The sequence below is a fragment of the Maniola jurtina genome, chromosome 1 (genome assembly GCF_905333055.1).
Source record: "Maniola jurtina chromosome 1, ilManJurt1.1, whole genome shotgun sequence".
Taxonomy (NCBI): Eukaryota; Metazoa; Arthropoda; class Insecta; order Lepidoptera; family Nymphalidae; genus Maniola; species Maniola jurtina.
The window spans coordinates 4317612-4331118 of NC_060029.1; the positions used below are offsets into that span (position 1 = coordinate 4317612).

Below are 13507 nucleotides of genomic sequence, written 5' to 3' on the forward strand. Positions count from 1 at the left end.
ACAGACCACGAATCCGGAGACAATACTCAGATAACAACGTAGTGATTACATACTCTTTGCAGATAACGTACGTATACTATCTCTATGGTACTGGTAGTGACCATAAAGCTATTAGGTCCATGGTAGTGACTAGTGACTGATTACATACTCTTTGACTCAGATTTCAGCGGGTCAGAGTCAGAGTGCCTACATAAACAAAATACAAAAAAATATGCATATTTTAAACTGGCTCGAGCCTCTAACGTTTTAATTAAGGAGCTAATTGGCATTAATTTAAGTTAAAAGTATTATATTATGGATACTAAGAAATCAGTTAAAAATCGCAAGACTAGAAAAGTATCTAACGAGGTCAGTGAACTTTCTGAATCCGAAAAATGTTTCTTCAAAAGTTCAACCAACAAAAGGGAAGTGGTAAGTAGTTCTATTTGTTAATACTTATTCAATTAGTAATGAAAAATATACCTAACGCATTTATTTTTCCGCAAAACCCTCAAATTTTTATAGAGAACTAAAAATTTCATAGTTTCATAAGCCTACCGTTAGTTTTGAGTCTCTGCCTCTCTTTATTCTAGGGAGATGGGGCTCCTGCCGAAAACGAAATTGAGACAACACACCCACAGATGACACCAACGATGCAAGATGTTGAGAAACCAATCCAGAGTTTATATCTACATATCAAAATAGATCTTATTTTTATTGCATTATTGCTAGTGGCGCTTGGTACAAGGCTCTACAATTTACAAAACCCCAAATATATTGTGTTAGTATTCAGTTAAACTTCTTGTAACTGTAGTTCATTCATGGTTTAAGTCAATCTGAATAGCATTTTTTTTAAATGATCTAAGGGAAAAAATTAGAATTTGGTGTCAATATCAAACTTCCTTCATTGTTAAAGCAAGTGATATTTAATTGTTTAAAACGCATATAAGTTATAGCTCTGACAAGTTAGAGGTAGCCTGCCCAGGATCAAATCCTTAAAATAGGAGACAATGTCCAATCATTAAGCTATTACAGCTTTTTAAAACAGTGACAGAACATATCTTGAACAAACCTGCATGCCTGAGAGTTCTTCATAATGTTCTCAAGGTGTTGGGTCATAAGGTTCTGAAGTCTGCCAATCTGCACTAGGCCAGCGTTGTGGAATACAGCCTAAACCCTTCTCATTCCGAGAGGTAACAGCTGTTCTTAGTAGTGGGCTGGCAATGGGTTGATCATGATGACGATGATGTTGATCACAAACTACTTAATTTTGCGATACTGATAGCAAATTATAATTAATTGAATGATACTAATTTTAATTTCTTATTAGTAATAAAAAAATAAACATTTTTGGATTTATCCAAAACACTATTAAACAAGTTAAAACTGATGAGTAAATTGATATTTTGAGTTTTGACAGTCTTCAATACTTATTTAAATTTTTTGTAGTAAGACTGTTTATTTTTAACTAACCAAGTTTACTGTAATGTTTGTGTATAATTTGTAGGTTTGATGAGTTACACTATGGAAGATATGTAACCCTATACACAAAAGGAGTTTTCTTCTTTGATGCTCATCCTCCATTAGGCAAGCAGCTGCTTTACTTGGCAGGAAATGTAGCAGGATATGAGGGCAACTTTACATTTGACAGGTATTTACAGTGTCATACCATCTATGCAAAGTGCAGGAATCATTTGTGTGTTTGAGTATATGCTTTCATAAAATGCTTCGGAAAGCGTTCTCAGATTTGGTATTCGTATAAATTTAAAGACTGTATTAAACAACATTTGTTATGTTGTGGTTATCATACCGTCTTAAGGTGCCCACGCACTCGAACTGAACTGCAGCTGAACTGCGCGTCGCGTCAGCGCCCCGCACGATATTCTCTCCAGCCGCGCCGCGCGGCAGTGACGTACGCGCGTCGCGGCTGGAGAGAATATCGTGCGGGGCGCTGACGCGACGCGCAGTTCAGCTGCAGTTCAGTTCAAGTGCGTGGGCACCTTTAATGACAAGGTTACAATTTAATGACAGGAAACAGTCAGCTTTAAGTTCTGTAGCTCACAAGGTATAGTAATAGTTACATTGTATATGTACTCTACATAAGTAACATGCTGAATTTCTTACTGGCTCTGCTCAGTAGAATCTGCTTTCTGAACCGATGGTAGAGTTTTAGCATATCAATAAATAAATTTATATCGTTTCAGGATTGGTTCGGCTTACCCAGAGTCTGTGCCAGTGAGAGCCCTGCGTATTGTACCAGCTATCAGTGGCAGCTTGCTTGTAGCTATTTCATATCAGTTGATGCTAGAAATATCAACCTATCAATCAACTGCCATACTTGCTGCAATCTTAGTATTATTTGGTAAGTTGATTCCAGATCATACTATTTTTTTTTTTTGCAGAATTATCACCATTTATCCATTTACAAGTTAGTGCTTTTATTCCCTGAACTAACCAGGCTGAGAAATGAACCTGAAACCCTTTATAAGACTACACTGTGCACCACTTAACCAGAACTTGCTATAACAGATTTTTATTTTTTCCAGAAAATTCTTTCTTAGCACAATCTAGGTTCATGCTGCTAGAAAGTATACAAATATTATTTGGCTTATGGGGCATATTGTGCACCATCAAAAGCACTCGCAAAACTGGTCCTGCCTCAGTTATATGGCTATGCATTGGTGCTCTTTCTCTTGGGTGCTGTTTCTCGTGAGTTTTTTATACATATAAGAATTATTATATTTCCAAAAATGTATTAAAGTTTTTCCATATATGAATCTTAGTAATATTATAAATGTGAAAGTTTGGCTGTTTGTTATCCTTTCACACACAAATGACTGAATCAATTTGGCTGAAATTTGGAATGGAGATAGATAGATAGATAGAAACTCTTTATTGCACACAAAAACACATATAAGAATAACAACACAGTAAGAAGAAAACAGAAAAAAACAATTGTGTGCAAAGGCGGCCTTATTGCTTTTACCCTGAATTAAAACAGGCTACTTTTTATCCCCAAAAATCAAAGAGTTCCCATTCCCCACCTGATTTTTAAAAAACCTGAATCCATGCGAACAAAGTCGCAAGCATCTTCTAGTAATATTTATTATAAATCAATGTGAATGTAGAAAATAAAATGAATGCTTGACCTTTATTGTCCAGTTGGCCAAGTGAAAGTGTTATTGAACATTTGATAGGAAGGTCACTGCAGTACAGCATGTCTTGTCAATAAATCGTAACTGTACTTGTCTAAATATATATAAAAGAAAAAGTTGGCTAACTGACTGATCTATCATCGCATAGCTCAAACTACTGGACAGATCGGGCAAAGGCATGCAGATAGGTATTATGATGTAAGACAAGAAAGGATTTTTGAAAATTCATTTCCCTAGGGGAGTAAAATAGGGATTCAAAATTTGTGTAGTCCATGTGGATGAATTTGCGGACACAACCTAGTACAAAATAAAATATACCTTAATATTCAAGTGGTGTAAAAATAGTCTGAGCCAGTTTGACCATATTATTACTCACAAAATATTGAGGTTAGCCACTAGTCTATTGTATGCAATCTCTAAACTAAACTAAAAGTCTAAATCAGCTTTTTTTCAACGGGGAGTGTTATGAAAAGGATAGCAATATAAATACCTGTTATTTTAATTAAGAAAGTCTACAGCATAATTTGCCACTGAGGCTTGGAACTTTTTATTCATTTCAGAGTTAAATATTCCGGTCTTTACACATACTACTTGGCGATATTCCTAGTTGGGCGTCAGATGTGGCGACGCATTGGCCACACGGAGTCTGGCGTAAGACTTGCTATATCCACAGTATGGCGGCTAGTTGTTCTAGTGTGTATACCACTGGCGGTGTACGTTGGTGTGTTCTACGCTCACTTGGCGATGTTACCCAAGGCGGGCCCGCACGACAGCGTGATGACGAGCGCCTTCCAAGCGTCACTGAAAGGAGGCCTCGCTAGTATAACTAGAGGACAACCGTTGCATGTCGCCCATGGCTCACAAATAACACTGAGGTATGTAGTTTTTTATTAGGGTCCCATACCTCAAAAGGAAAACTAATCACACATTAGGTACATACTCTAATAAAATAGAATCCACTTTGTCCATTTGCAGCAGGTTTAATTTTTATCCAAAAAAGTCATCACTGCGGGTTTTCTCATCACTGACAATTACAGCCACAAGATTTTTTGGGCATATGATAAATTTTATGCCTTTCATTTAGTAATCTTAAGGAGCCAGCTATAAGATCTGACCTTGCCCGCTCCAATCCAGCGTAAAGCGCGGCGGAGCGTGCAACGTTCGTCTCGAATCACATTTATACAAACAAGCAGTGGCGTGCATAGTTTCAATGCCAGGGTAGGCACAATAATAATATTGGGCTATGCAGCTATGGCTTTTATGCCCCTACGACTTGCACACCACTGCACACAAGGCTCCTGAGTGGCGGCGACACTGAGACACTACATACAAGCGCGCTTCACTCTGGTTATGTCGTCGGCAGGCACTCGCACGGGCGCACGTGCTGGCTGCACTCGCACGCGCACGTGTACCCGGTGCGCTACGCGGACGGGCGCGGCTCGTCGCACCAGCAGCAGGTCACGTGCTACAGCTTCAAGGACGTCAACAACTGGTGGATCGTCAAGCGCGCCGACCAGGCCTCGCTGGCCGTGTCCAGCCCGCCCGACGCCGTGCGCCACGGCGAGCACGTGCAGCTGCTGCACGGCATCACGAGTCGCGCGCTCAACTCGCACGACGTGGCCGCGCCGGTGTCTCCGCAGTCGCAGGTGTGCTACATACACGTGCGACAGTTTCAAGTTCATCAAGTCTACAAATAAATTTAAAAAAATATATATTCTAGGAGGTGTCTTGCTACATCGACTACAACGTGTCGATGCCGGCACAGAACCTGTGGCGCGTCGAGATCGTCAACCGCGAGAGCGACGACGCGACTTGGGACAGCATCCGCTCGCTCGTGCGCCTCATACACGTGGACTCGGGCTCCGCGCTGCGGTTCAGTGGCCGCCAGCTGCCGTCCTGGGGCTTCAACCAGCATGAAGTCGTGGCGGACAAGGTCGTCACTCACCAGGACACGATATGGAATGTGGAGGAACATCGATATACCAAAGGTAAAAATCTTTAATCAAGTATTGGTTTCATAAAATATGTAAACAAGTTTATAAATTAATTTTGTTTCGATTTATTTCCAAGTCTTGTGTAATTATACCTTACCATATTACTGTTAAATATGTGAGGAAGTAAGAGTGTAAACTTGTTTCTCGAGTCGGCCGAAGGTGTGGTGCCGCGTCCGCTGTCCCCACACCACACCGCGGGCTTATGCACGCGGTGTGGTGCGGGGACCGCGGACTCTCACTGTAGGGTATTTTACACCAAGCGATAAAAACTGTAAAAATGTTTAAACAAGATAGTATTAGCAATAATATTTCTATATTTCGCCACATGGGTTTTTATGTGATGTGTTTCACTAAGAAAATGTCGTTGTTTACCTATCCGTGTGACATCATGACAGCTCATGAACCCAAAAAAATGACAGCTAGCGTTTTCTTAGGGGAAATAGAAAATTTTAATGCATTTTTATTGCGCTTATCGATTGAATAAAATGTTTGTGAATATTGTGATAGTTTATTAGAAAGAAACTTTTCAAAAAAGGTAAAATACCCTATTACTTTTTATCAAAGTATTTTCATTATTTTAACAGCGGAAGATAGACGGGAGCGCGAGCGCGAGCTTGTAAGCGCAGAAATGATACCGACAGCGGCCACACAGCTGTCGTTCTGGGCCAAGTTCATGGAGCTCCAGTACAAGATGCTCACACACGCCGCTGACGCGCCGCAGGGACACATGTTCGCGAGCGAGCCCGTCGAGTGGCCGCTCCTCGTGCGCTCCATTGCTTACTGGCTCTCTCCCAACTCCAACGTAAGTTCACTCGCATAACAATCCCGATCTCGCGTGTAACAATCACCAATACGCGCGTAATAATCCCAGACATGCGCAAAAGATTCTTGAACACATGTGTACCAGCACACTGCTGTTTTATGATAAAACCATAAAACGGCAGACTTCAAACCCTTGTCCGCATTGAATCGGAACCTGTGAATCGTCTAGTGTTCTGTAGCACGACTGGGCAAAGGTCTCGCTCCGATTTTCCACAACTCCCTATTCTAAATAACTTATCGAATAAACTGTAAAATCTAATTCATTACGCCATCGTTGCCTCGGCCTGTCACGCTGGCGTTGATGATTTACGGCAGATGTAGCCCACAATTAGTTTTCTTTTCGTGATTTGGAATAGCACAATTTCTTACTTGATATACTAGTTTTAATCCAAGTTTGCTGTGCCCCATAGTTTTTATTAATAAGAAATATTAATTTCAGGCTCAAGTGCACCTCATTGGGAACATGATAACGTGGTATGCGGGCACCTTATCCGTGCTGTTGTACGGAGGCTTGCTCGCCGTTTACGCGATCCGTCGGAGAAGGGCCCACGCCGACCTCTCGCCGCGCGCCGAACAGAAGTTCTACGACGCTGGCTGCATACTGTTCTTGGGTTACTGGCTCCACTACTTACCGTACTTCTTTATGGATAGAACACTTTTCCTACACCATTATCTACCTGCATACATCTTTAAGATCCTACTCTTAGCCTATGTTATAGACCATATATATTACACTATTTGTATACATGAGAGTAAAAGATCGTTTACTAACATTTTTATACTATGCATCACAATATGGTTAGCGTATGTAATCATTACATTCCAAAAGTTCAGCGTACTAAGCTACGGTGACACAGATTTGACGGAAACTGACCTCCTGAATTTGAGATGGAAAGATACTTGGGACTTTATTTTGCACAAGAAAAATTAACTTTTGACTTCTATTTCTTGATGCCATATTGACTTATTCGAAATGAAACATAATACTCAAATATGATGATTCTTTTTGGGCAGAGTGTACCACGCGACTGATTCCATATTGACTTGTTTCAAATGAAACAATACTTACTTGAATATTTTCAAAGATGATTAATTTTTTTGCAGAGCAGACGCAACTGATGCCTTAATGACGTGTTTTAAATAAATGTAATATTTGAATGTTTCAATGTTGATTAATTTTTGGTAGAGCACACGTGACTGATGTCTTAATGACTTGTTTTAAATGAAACGTAATACTCGAATATTTTTAATGATGATTAATTTTTGGCAGTCTAGATGTGATGGATGCCATATTGACTTGTTCTAAATGAAACAATACTTGAATGTTTTCAGTGATGATTAATTTTTAGAAGAGCAGTCGTGACTGATGCCATAATATTGACTCGTTTTAAATGAAACAATACTCGAATATTTTCAATAATGTTTATTTTTACCAGAGTCTAAACGGTCATAACTAGTCGTAGTCGTTCAATAGATATTAAACCCTTTCTGGAAAAATATGACACACAAAGTACAGATGCACATCAAAAGTGATCTTATAAAGGTTTCGTTTTTCTTTTTTGAAGTATAGATTACAGAACCCTAAAAAATAGCAGCAGCATACTAGAAAACTCCATTAAAAATTGAACCTTATTTTGTTTGTGAAAAGGAACAAATTCCAAAAGCTAATAACTTGCAATAAAATATCTTAATTGTTTCCACTACTGGATATTGCGTTTTATTAAATGAGCACTTGCAGCCATCTAGACTCTTCATAAATTTTTACACTATTTTTAGTTTTAATTATGTGAAACAGTACAGTACAGTATTTTAATATAATTGAATCTATTATTTTCAACATATATAAGTATCAACATTAAATGGTGCTACTGCCATAAACTATCACAATTAATTTTAAACTTCTTTAAAGTCTGTTATTATATCACAATTTTTATTATTGTAATTTAAGATAATTTATGTTATAGTCAGCTAGGGGTATATCTATTTTGTTTTTATTATCGTTGTACACTAAACTAAAGTGATATATTTATATTGAAAATAGGTACAACGTACGTTCACTCTTATACGTACACTAAGAGTGAAGTGGCACCAAGGCGTACAACTTTTCTGATATCAACTCCAACTCGGCTTTATTTACTTACTAGCTGATACCCGCGACTTCGTTCGCGTGGATGTCTTCTTCTTCTTTGTCGTTACACTCTTGGCAGAGCGGTCGTGGTCATCATGAAGTGACGTTTTGGGGCGCGTGGATGTAGGTTTTTTAAAATTCCCGTGGAACTCTTAGATTTTCCGGAATAAAAAGTAGCCTATGTGCTAATCCAGGGTATAATCTATCTTCATTCTAAGTAGTTTTTGCGTGAAGGAGTAACAAACATACACACACACACACATACAAACTTTCTCCTTTATAATATTAGTCTGATGCATAGGTAGCGGTGGTGACTCTTGATTCCCTTTCGTCGTATGACAAAATTAATAAGGCTGACTTTAAAAGAAAGATGCTGTAATTTTTATTTAAAACTAAAACTCAGCCTTATTTACTTTGTCATACGACGAAAGGAAATCTTCTTTGATGTCAACCGCTATGCTAAAGTAAATAAAGCCGAGCTGGAGTTGATATCAAACCTCAATCTTGTTCATTCTGCAGGTGTTTTGCGCCTAGTGGCCGCTCTGCTTATGCCTTAGTGGACCATACCTATTTGTTTTTCAATTACAAGTAATTTAAATACTGCTCCGCTTTGGTTATAAGTTATGATAAAGTAATAAACAATCTGCGCAAACGACGGATTATTGTCCGCGGAGGACAAAAATTATCGTTTAAGAATTGACATCGCATCGCATAACGCACACTATGGCCTAAAAATACAGCGAAAAACCGTAGTAAGAGACGACAAATTTTGTCCTCCACGGACAATAGTCCCCCTACTGCGCAGGCCCTTAATCCTGTCCAGTTTTTTTTGGGTACAACAGAATATTGTACACAGTTTTTTGTTATAATTAGAAGTAGGAGTAATTGAATGTTTATGGTTGTTGTATTGACTGAAATTATATTGACGAACACTGTCCATTATTATATTTTTTATAAATTTTTTAAATAATTTTATTTTCTGTACCAATAAAATTATTCAAATAAGTCTTGGTTTCATTTATCTCAATTCTCAATACCATAACTTGTATATGATCCAGCATGGGAAACGATATGACATCTGCTCAGAGCATGGTGTTAAAGCCTTTAAAGCAGACTAATGTTGAGTTTGAACATAGTCTGTTCAATGGAAATCTAAACTGCAGCTTGAACTGAATTTGGTCAAGGCACACGTAATGCAAAAACTAGTATTTATATAAACAACTAGCTTTTGTAACGTAGATATCTATCAGTGAAAGATTTTTGAAATTATAGTTTTGAAGATAACCTCCTACATCCAAACTTACAAAATTCACCTCTTTAATATTATTATATTAGTACTAGAGGGCCCCCGACTTCGTCCGCGTGGATTTAGGTTTTGAAGACCTTGTAAGAACTGTTTGATTTTCCAGAATAAAAAGTTGTCTATGATTACAGGGACGCAAGCTACCTTGGTACCTTTCATACAAATTGGTTAAACGGATGGGTTTTTGGGAATCCCGTGGGAACTCTTTGATTTTCCGGTATAAAAAATAGCCTATGTCCGTCCCTGGGATATAAGCTAACCGTCTACCAAATTTCGTCAGAATCGGTTAAACTGTTGGGCTGTGAAAAGGTAGCAGACAGACACACTTTCGCATTTGTATGTATAGATGACAATAAAATTCAATAATGGGAAATGATCATTTATTTAATAGAATTGCATATTAATACATAATATTGGAATAACACATCAGCGGCTGGAGGTAGGCTCCACTTCCATGGGCTGCACCTGCCTCACTGACACCGCCTCCACCTCCAGGGGAATCACGCGCTGCCTCAACACTGCTGTGGTCCCCGGGGCATATCTGTATGAGCCTTGCTTCTTGCCCTGTAATAAACATACATACTAATGTTATAAATATGAAAGTCTGTTGGCTTGGCCCGCATCAGATCAGCGTGATTTTTTGGATGGATATATTTAAGGATCTGGGAAGTGACATAGGCTACTTTTCATCCCGGGAAATCAAAGAGTGCAAAGAGAGTGATGAACTTATATCCATGTGGACAAAGTCTTGGGCATCGATTAGTCGGTATATATCTAAACTTTATAGGAAGGATGAATGAATATTTTAAGAATGAAAATCTGATTTCATTTGATGATACACAGTTATCACACTGCTATGTCAGTGATTTTGGAGGAATTTGAACAAGTTCAGTAAATTTTGAAATCCAGGGATTTTTAAAAATCTGAACAGATTCAGATTCAGATCACACACCAAGTTGTGGGCATTATCTTATCCAGTGAAAAATATTTTTTTATGAAATCTTTAAAAATATGCAGAATTTATTCCACGACTTGCCTTAACATTCGCCTCTTCATAAGTCCTAAGATACTGAGCCGGCCCAGTGGTACGGATCACACACAGATCCACATTGGATCCAGATCCAAGATCATTGAAGATACCAGCGGCGATTGCGTCACGCACAAGTTTCTTGCCTTCCTCCTCACTCATAGTAGGTTTCCAACGGGATTCGAACACTGCCATTGCAGCAAGAGACCCAGATCCTAAAAGAAAATATTGCTTTATGAATACTGATAACCAACTTTTAGGTATAACATAATATTGTGATGTGTGTGTGCCACACATCACAATATGTTATACTATCTTTCTTTCTTTGGATCAAAATTTTAATGGACTGGTTTATATCCAGCACTGAAAAATGACACTAATTACTCCAGTCATTTGGTAGTTTTGCCAGGAAAGTTTTACAGGAATTTTGATAATTGGTGATTTTAAAGATTTCGACATGCTTTTTCCGAATTTACATTTTGCCACCTTATATCTTTGCCACTCACGCCGCCATCTTCGAAAAATGGCGCCCAAAAACGATATTTGACAATAACTTCTTTCTAACTCATTTTACTATGAAAATGGTTATGCGATAAATTAACTAATAAACTAGACACAATTTCCTACAATTATGTAGTCATCTTTTTTTGTAGAACCAATAGTTTTAGCGTATGAGCGCCGCAAAGTCTAATACAACACTCGTTTTGGCCAAATAATTCATTTCCACACCACCATGAGGTGGAGTGGCGCGGTGTTTTTGTGGCATAGATGGTAATCATCTTCAGTTTTGGCTATTTCAATAATACACTTCGAAATCTATGAAATCTCCAATTTTTAAAACTCCCTGAAAACTTTCCAGGTAACCTTTTTTTGAGCACCAAATGACTGTACTAAATATGTGCTGATGAATGCAGCAAAGATTGGTCTTTTCAGTCTTGTCAGAGTGAACTAGAGTGAAGAATAACCTCACTCTAGCTCATCCTGATTCAGTTTGATCCTGAATCAACCTGTCAAATACTAGGCTAGGGGTGACGTTTCTGGAAGAATAGGGGAAGACCAAATGAGGAGCACATTTATCTAATATTGAGATTTAGAACTGTGCAGCTGTGAACAAACTTGTGAGAAAATGAATTTACAATCATCTTGCTGAAATTATAAAATAAGATTTGTAGTTGAAAAATGACAGCCAATTTGGTGAATTACAATTATCATTGTTAGTGATTGACTGGTTTTGTTTGCTATAAAGGATTATAATTTTATATCTCATACCCATAGTAGCATAAGGTAGTTTATCAACTGAGCCATGGGGGTAAATGCAGTAGATGTGTGGTCCAGTGCGGTCAACTCCTCCCAGTACAAGTGCAGCACCAATATGTCCCTGGTACCGGAACAACATGCGCTTCAGTAATGTTGCAGCAGTCTCAACTGGCACTGTACGACCTGGGTAATAGAAATATAGGTAACTAGAATTTATTTGCCACAATATGGAACCTACATTTTGTCAATATTAATAAACTCATCTAAATGAGAGAAAGCCTTGTTAAGTAAGTAAGGTTAAATTAGTTTAGTTTGTAAACAAAATATGTTTGTATCTTTAATTAGTTAATGTATGTTGAGCTAGCAAGTAGGTAAACAATCAACTAAATGGGAATTTTAAAGTGTCAGAATAAGTAAACCATGTGTATAGTATTAATGTTCTATGGTGTATGGTTTACTTATTTTGATTAATAATTTATTTAATGAACCATTCATTGTAATCAGTGATTCATTAAAAAGCAGAAGCTAGCTTCAAAAGTTTTTTGTAAAAAAAAGGAATCTCATAATAACCTGTGTGCAAACGTTGAAGTTCCAACTGAGACGCCACAGTCTGAGTAGTCATCTCAGTATCAGCAGCAGTTCCTGCTCCGCAACAGTACATATTCCCAGCTAAGTAGTGTATCTTCTGACAATTCTTGTCAGACACCACTGTGTTCTCAGTGGCTCGTGTATCTGCACCCAATATCACTCCATCAGCGTAAATTATACCTACAATGGTGGTACCGGTCTTTGTCGCTTTGGGCGCAGGGAAGCCTTTTTGATCGAGGAAGGCGTTGCTGAAACAATGCAGGATGCAGTAATAAAAATATAGTACACCGAATAACACGATAGAATTGTTATCAATTTTTTTTTCAATTTGTTGATACTTACCGCTGACAATTTTCGAATGAGAAACCAGGAGCAGGTATTTCAGGTACAAGTACGGATGCCATTATTAAATTTAATCGTGTAACGTATTTAGAAAAGTGTAAAATAAACTTTTTAATGAATTCAAAAGTTAAATCTTGCGTGAGATTACAAAAATTGTAATTGACATTTGATTTGACAGTTGACAATTGACATGAATGTGATGGTGGCATAGACGATACATATGCTGGCCATACGTTTACTGTCTTGGCGGCGGTACATGCTTGCGACAAACAGCAAACGACAAGTTCTGGCAAGCGTGTGGTGTAAGCCTTTGCTTGCCAACGCTACGGAGCACTTGCCGTTCGATCCGATTGGCAGGCAAGCCAAACACTTTGTATAAAAAGTAATCTAATATGTGGTGTTTGCCGATGCTTGCTGTACATGTTTACTACTACCAGCATGTGGGGCCGCCATCGAGATTGCAGTGGATTTGAAACGGCAACGTCCACTTCAAGCAGTGTTGCAGTGATAAGATTTGAGTAACAGTGTTGCAGTGCATTTAGGTACATTGATTGCTCATGGTGGCGTCACATGCTTGCGACAAACAACGCACGTACAGCAAGCATCGATGAACATCACAGAGTAGGTACCATATACTCGTACCAACTTTTTGTGTACAGTGTTTGGCTTGCAGCCAATCGGATCGAACCATCAAGCGCTTCCAAGCGTTTGGAAGCATATGCAAACTCCCGTCCACATGCTTGTTGTTCGTTGCATGCATGTGGCGCTGCCATCAGCATTCCTAAGCCCATACAGTACACTGGAAACCGGCTAGAGAGTTTAGAACCCAATTAGAACCCAGAGCCATAAAGCCAGTTAAAAAAACAGATTTCGTATAACGTACTAGATTACATACTCTTTGTTTCGTATTTT

At 38.5% G+C, this 13507-nt stretch overlaps 2 protein-coding genes across 3 annotated transcripts; one reads left to right on the forward strand and one right to left on the reverse strand.

Annotated features, from left to right (window-relative positions):
- Nucleotides 1-153: 153 nt before the first annotated feature.
- On the forward strand, nt 154-7746 carry LOC123880970 (protein O-mannosyltransferase 1). 2 transcript variants are annotated; one of them, XM_045929431.1, is made up of 11 exons: nt 154-411; nt 573-760; nt 1487-1630; nt 2184-2341; nt 2526-2688; nt 3695-4009; nt 4498-4780; nt 4855-5122; nt 5713-5930; nt 6390-6914; nt 7164-7746. In XM_045929431.1, the coding sequence occupies exons 1-10, from the start codon at nt 295-297 to the stop codon at nt 6879-6881; spliced, it is 2346 nt and encodes a 781-aa protein (XP_045785387.1). In that variant the 5' UTR covers nt 154-294; the 3' UTR covers nt 6882-6914; nt 7164-7746. The 2 variants fall into 2 exon arrangements, with proteins under 2 accessions (XP_045785387.1, XP_045785377.1); XM_045929421.1 differs by having other exon boundaries at nt 6390-7746.
- Nucleotides 7747-9750: 2004 nt separating this feature from the next.
- Nucleotides 9751-12772, reverse strand: LOC123864122 (proteasome subunit beta type-7). The gene is made up of 5 exons (XM_045904372.1): nt 12596-12772; nt 12236-12501; nt 11678-11848; nt 10418-10623; nt 9751-9945 (listed from the first exon to the last, which is right to left on the reverse strand). The coding sequence occupies exons 1-5, from the start codon at nt 12655-12657 to the stop codon at nt 9808-9810; spliced, it is 843 nt and encodes a 280-aa protein (XP_045760328.1). The 5' UTR covers nt 12658-12772; the 3' UTR covers nt 9751-9807.
- Nucleotides 12773-13507: the final 735 nt, after the last annotated feature.

Excerpts from the sequence above, each read along its gene's own strand:
- LOC123864122 (XM_045904372.1), bottom strand. The coding sequence starts at position 12,657 with ATGGCATCCGTACTTGTACCTGAAATACCTGCTCCTGGTTTCTCATTC. Across the intron at positions 12,502-12,595 it reads TCATTCGAAAATTGTCAGCG|CAACGCCTTCCTCGATCAAA; the intron begins GTAAGTATCAAC and ends GCATTGTTTCAG. Across the intron at positions 9,946-10,417 it reads ATGAAGAGGCGAATGTTAAG|GGCAAGAAGCAAGGCTCATA; the intron begins GCAAGTCGTGGA and ends TGTTTATTACAG.
- LOC123880970 (XM_045929421.1), top strand. The coding sequence starts at position 295 with ATGGATACTAAGAAATCAGTTAAAAATCGCAAGACTAGAAAAGTATCT. Across the intron at positions 761-1,486 it reads CAAAACCCCAAATATATTGT|GTTTGATGAGTTACACTATG; the intron begins GTTAGTATTCAG and ends TATAATTTGTAG. Across the intron at positions 1,631-2,183 it reads GGCAACTTTACATTTGACAG|GATTGGTTCGGCTTACCCAG; the intron begins GTATTTACAGTG and ends ATATCGTTTCAG.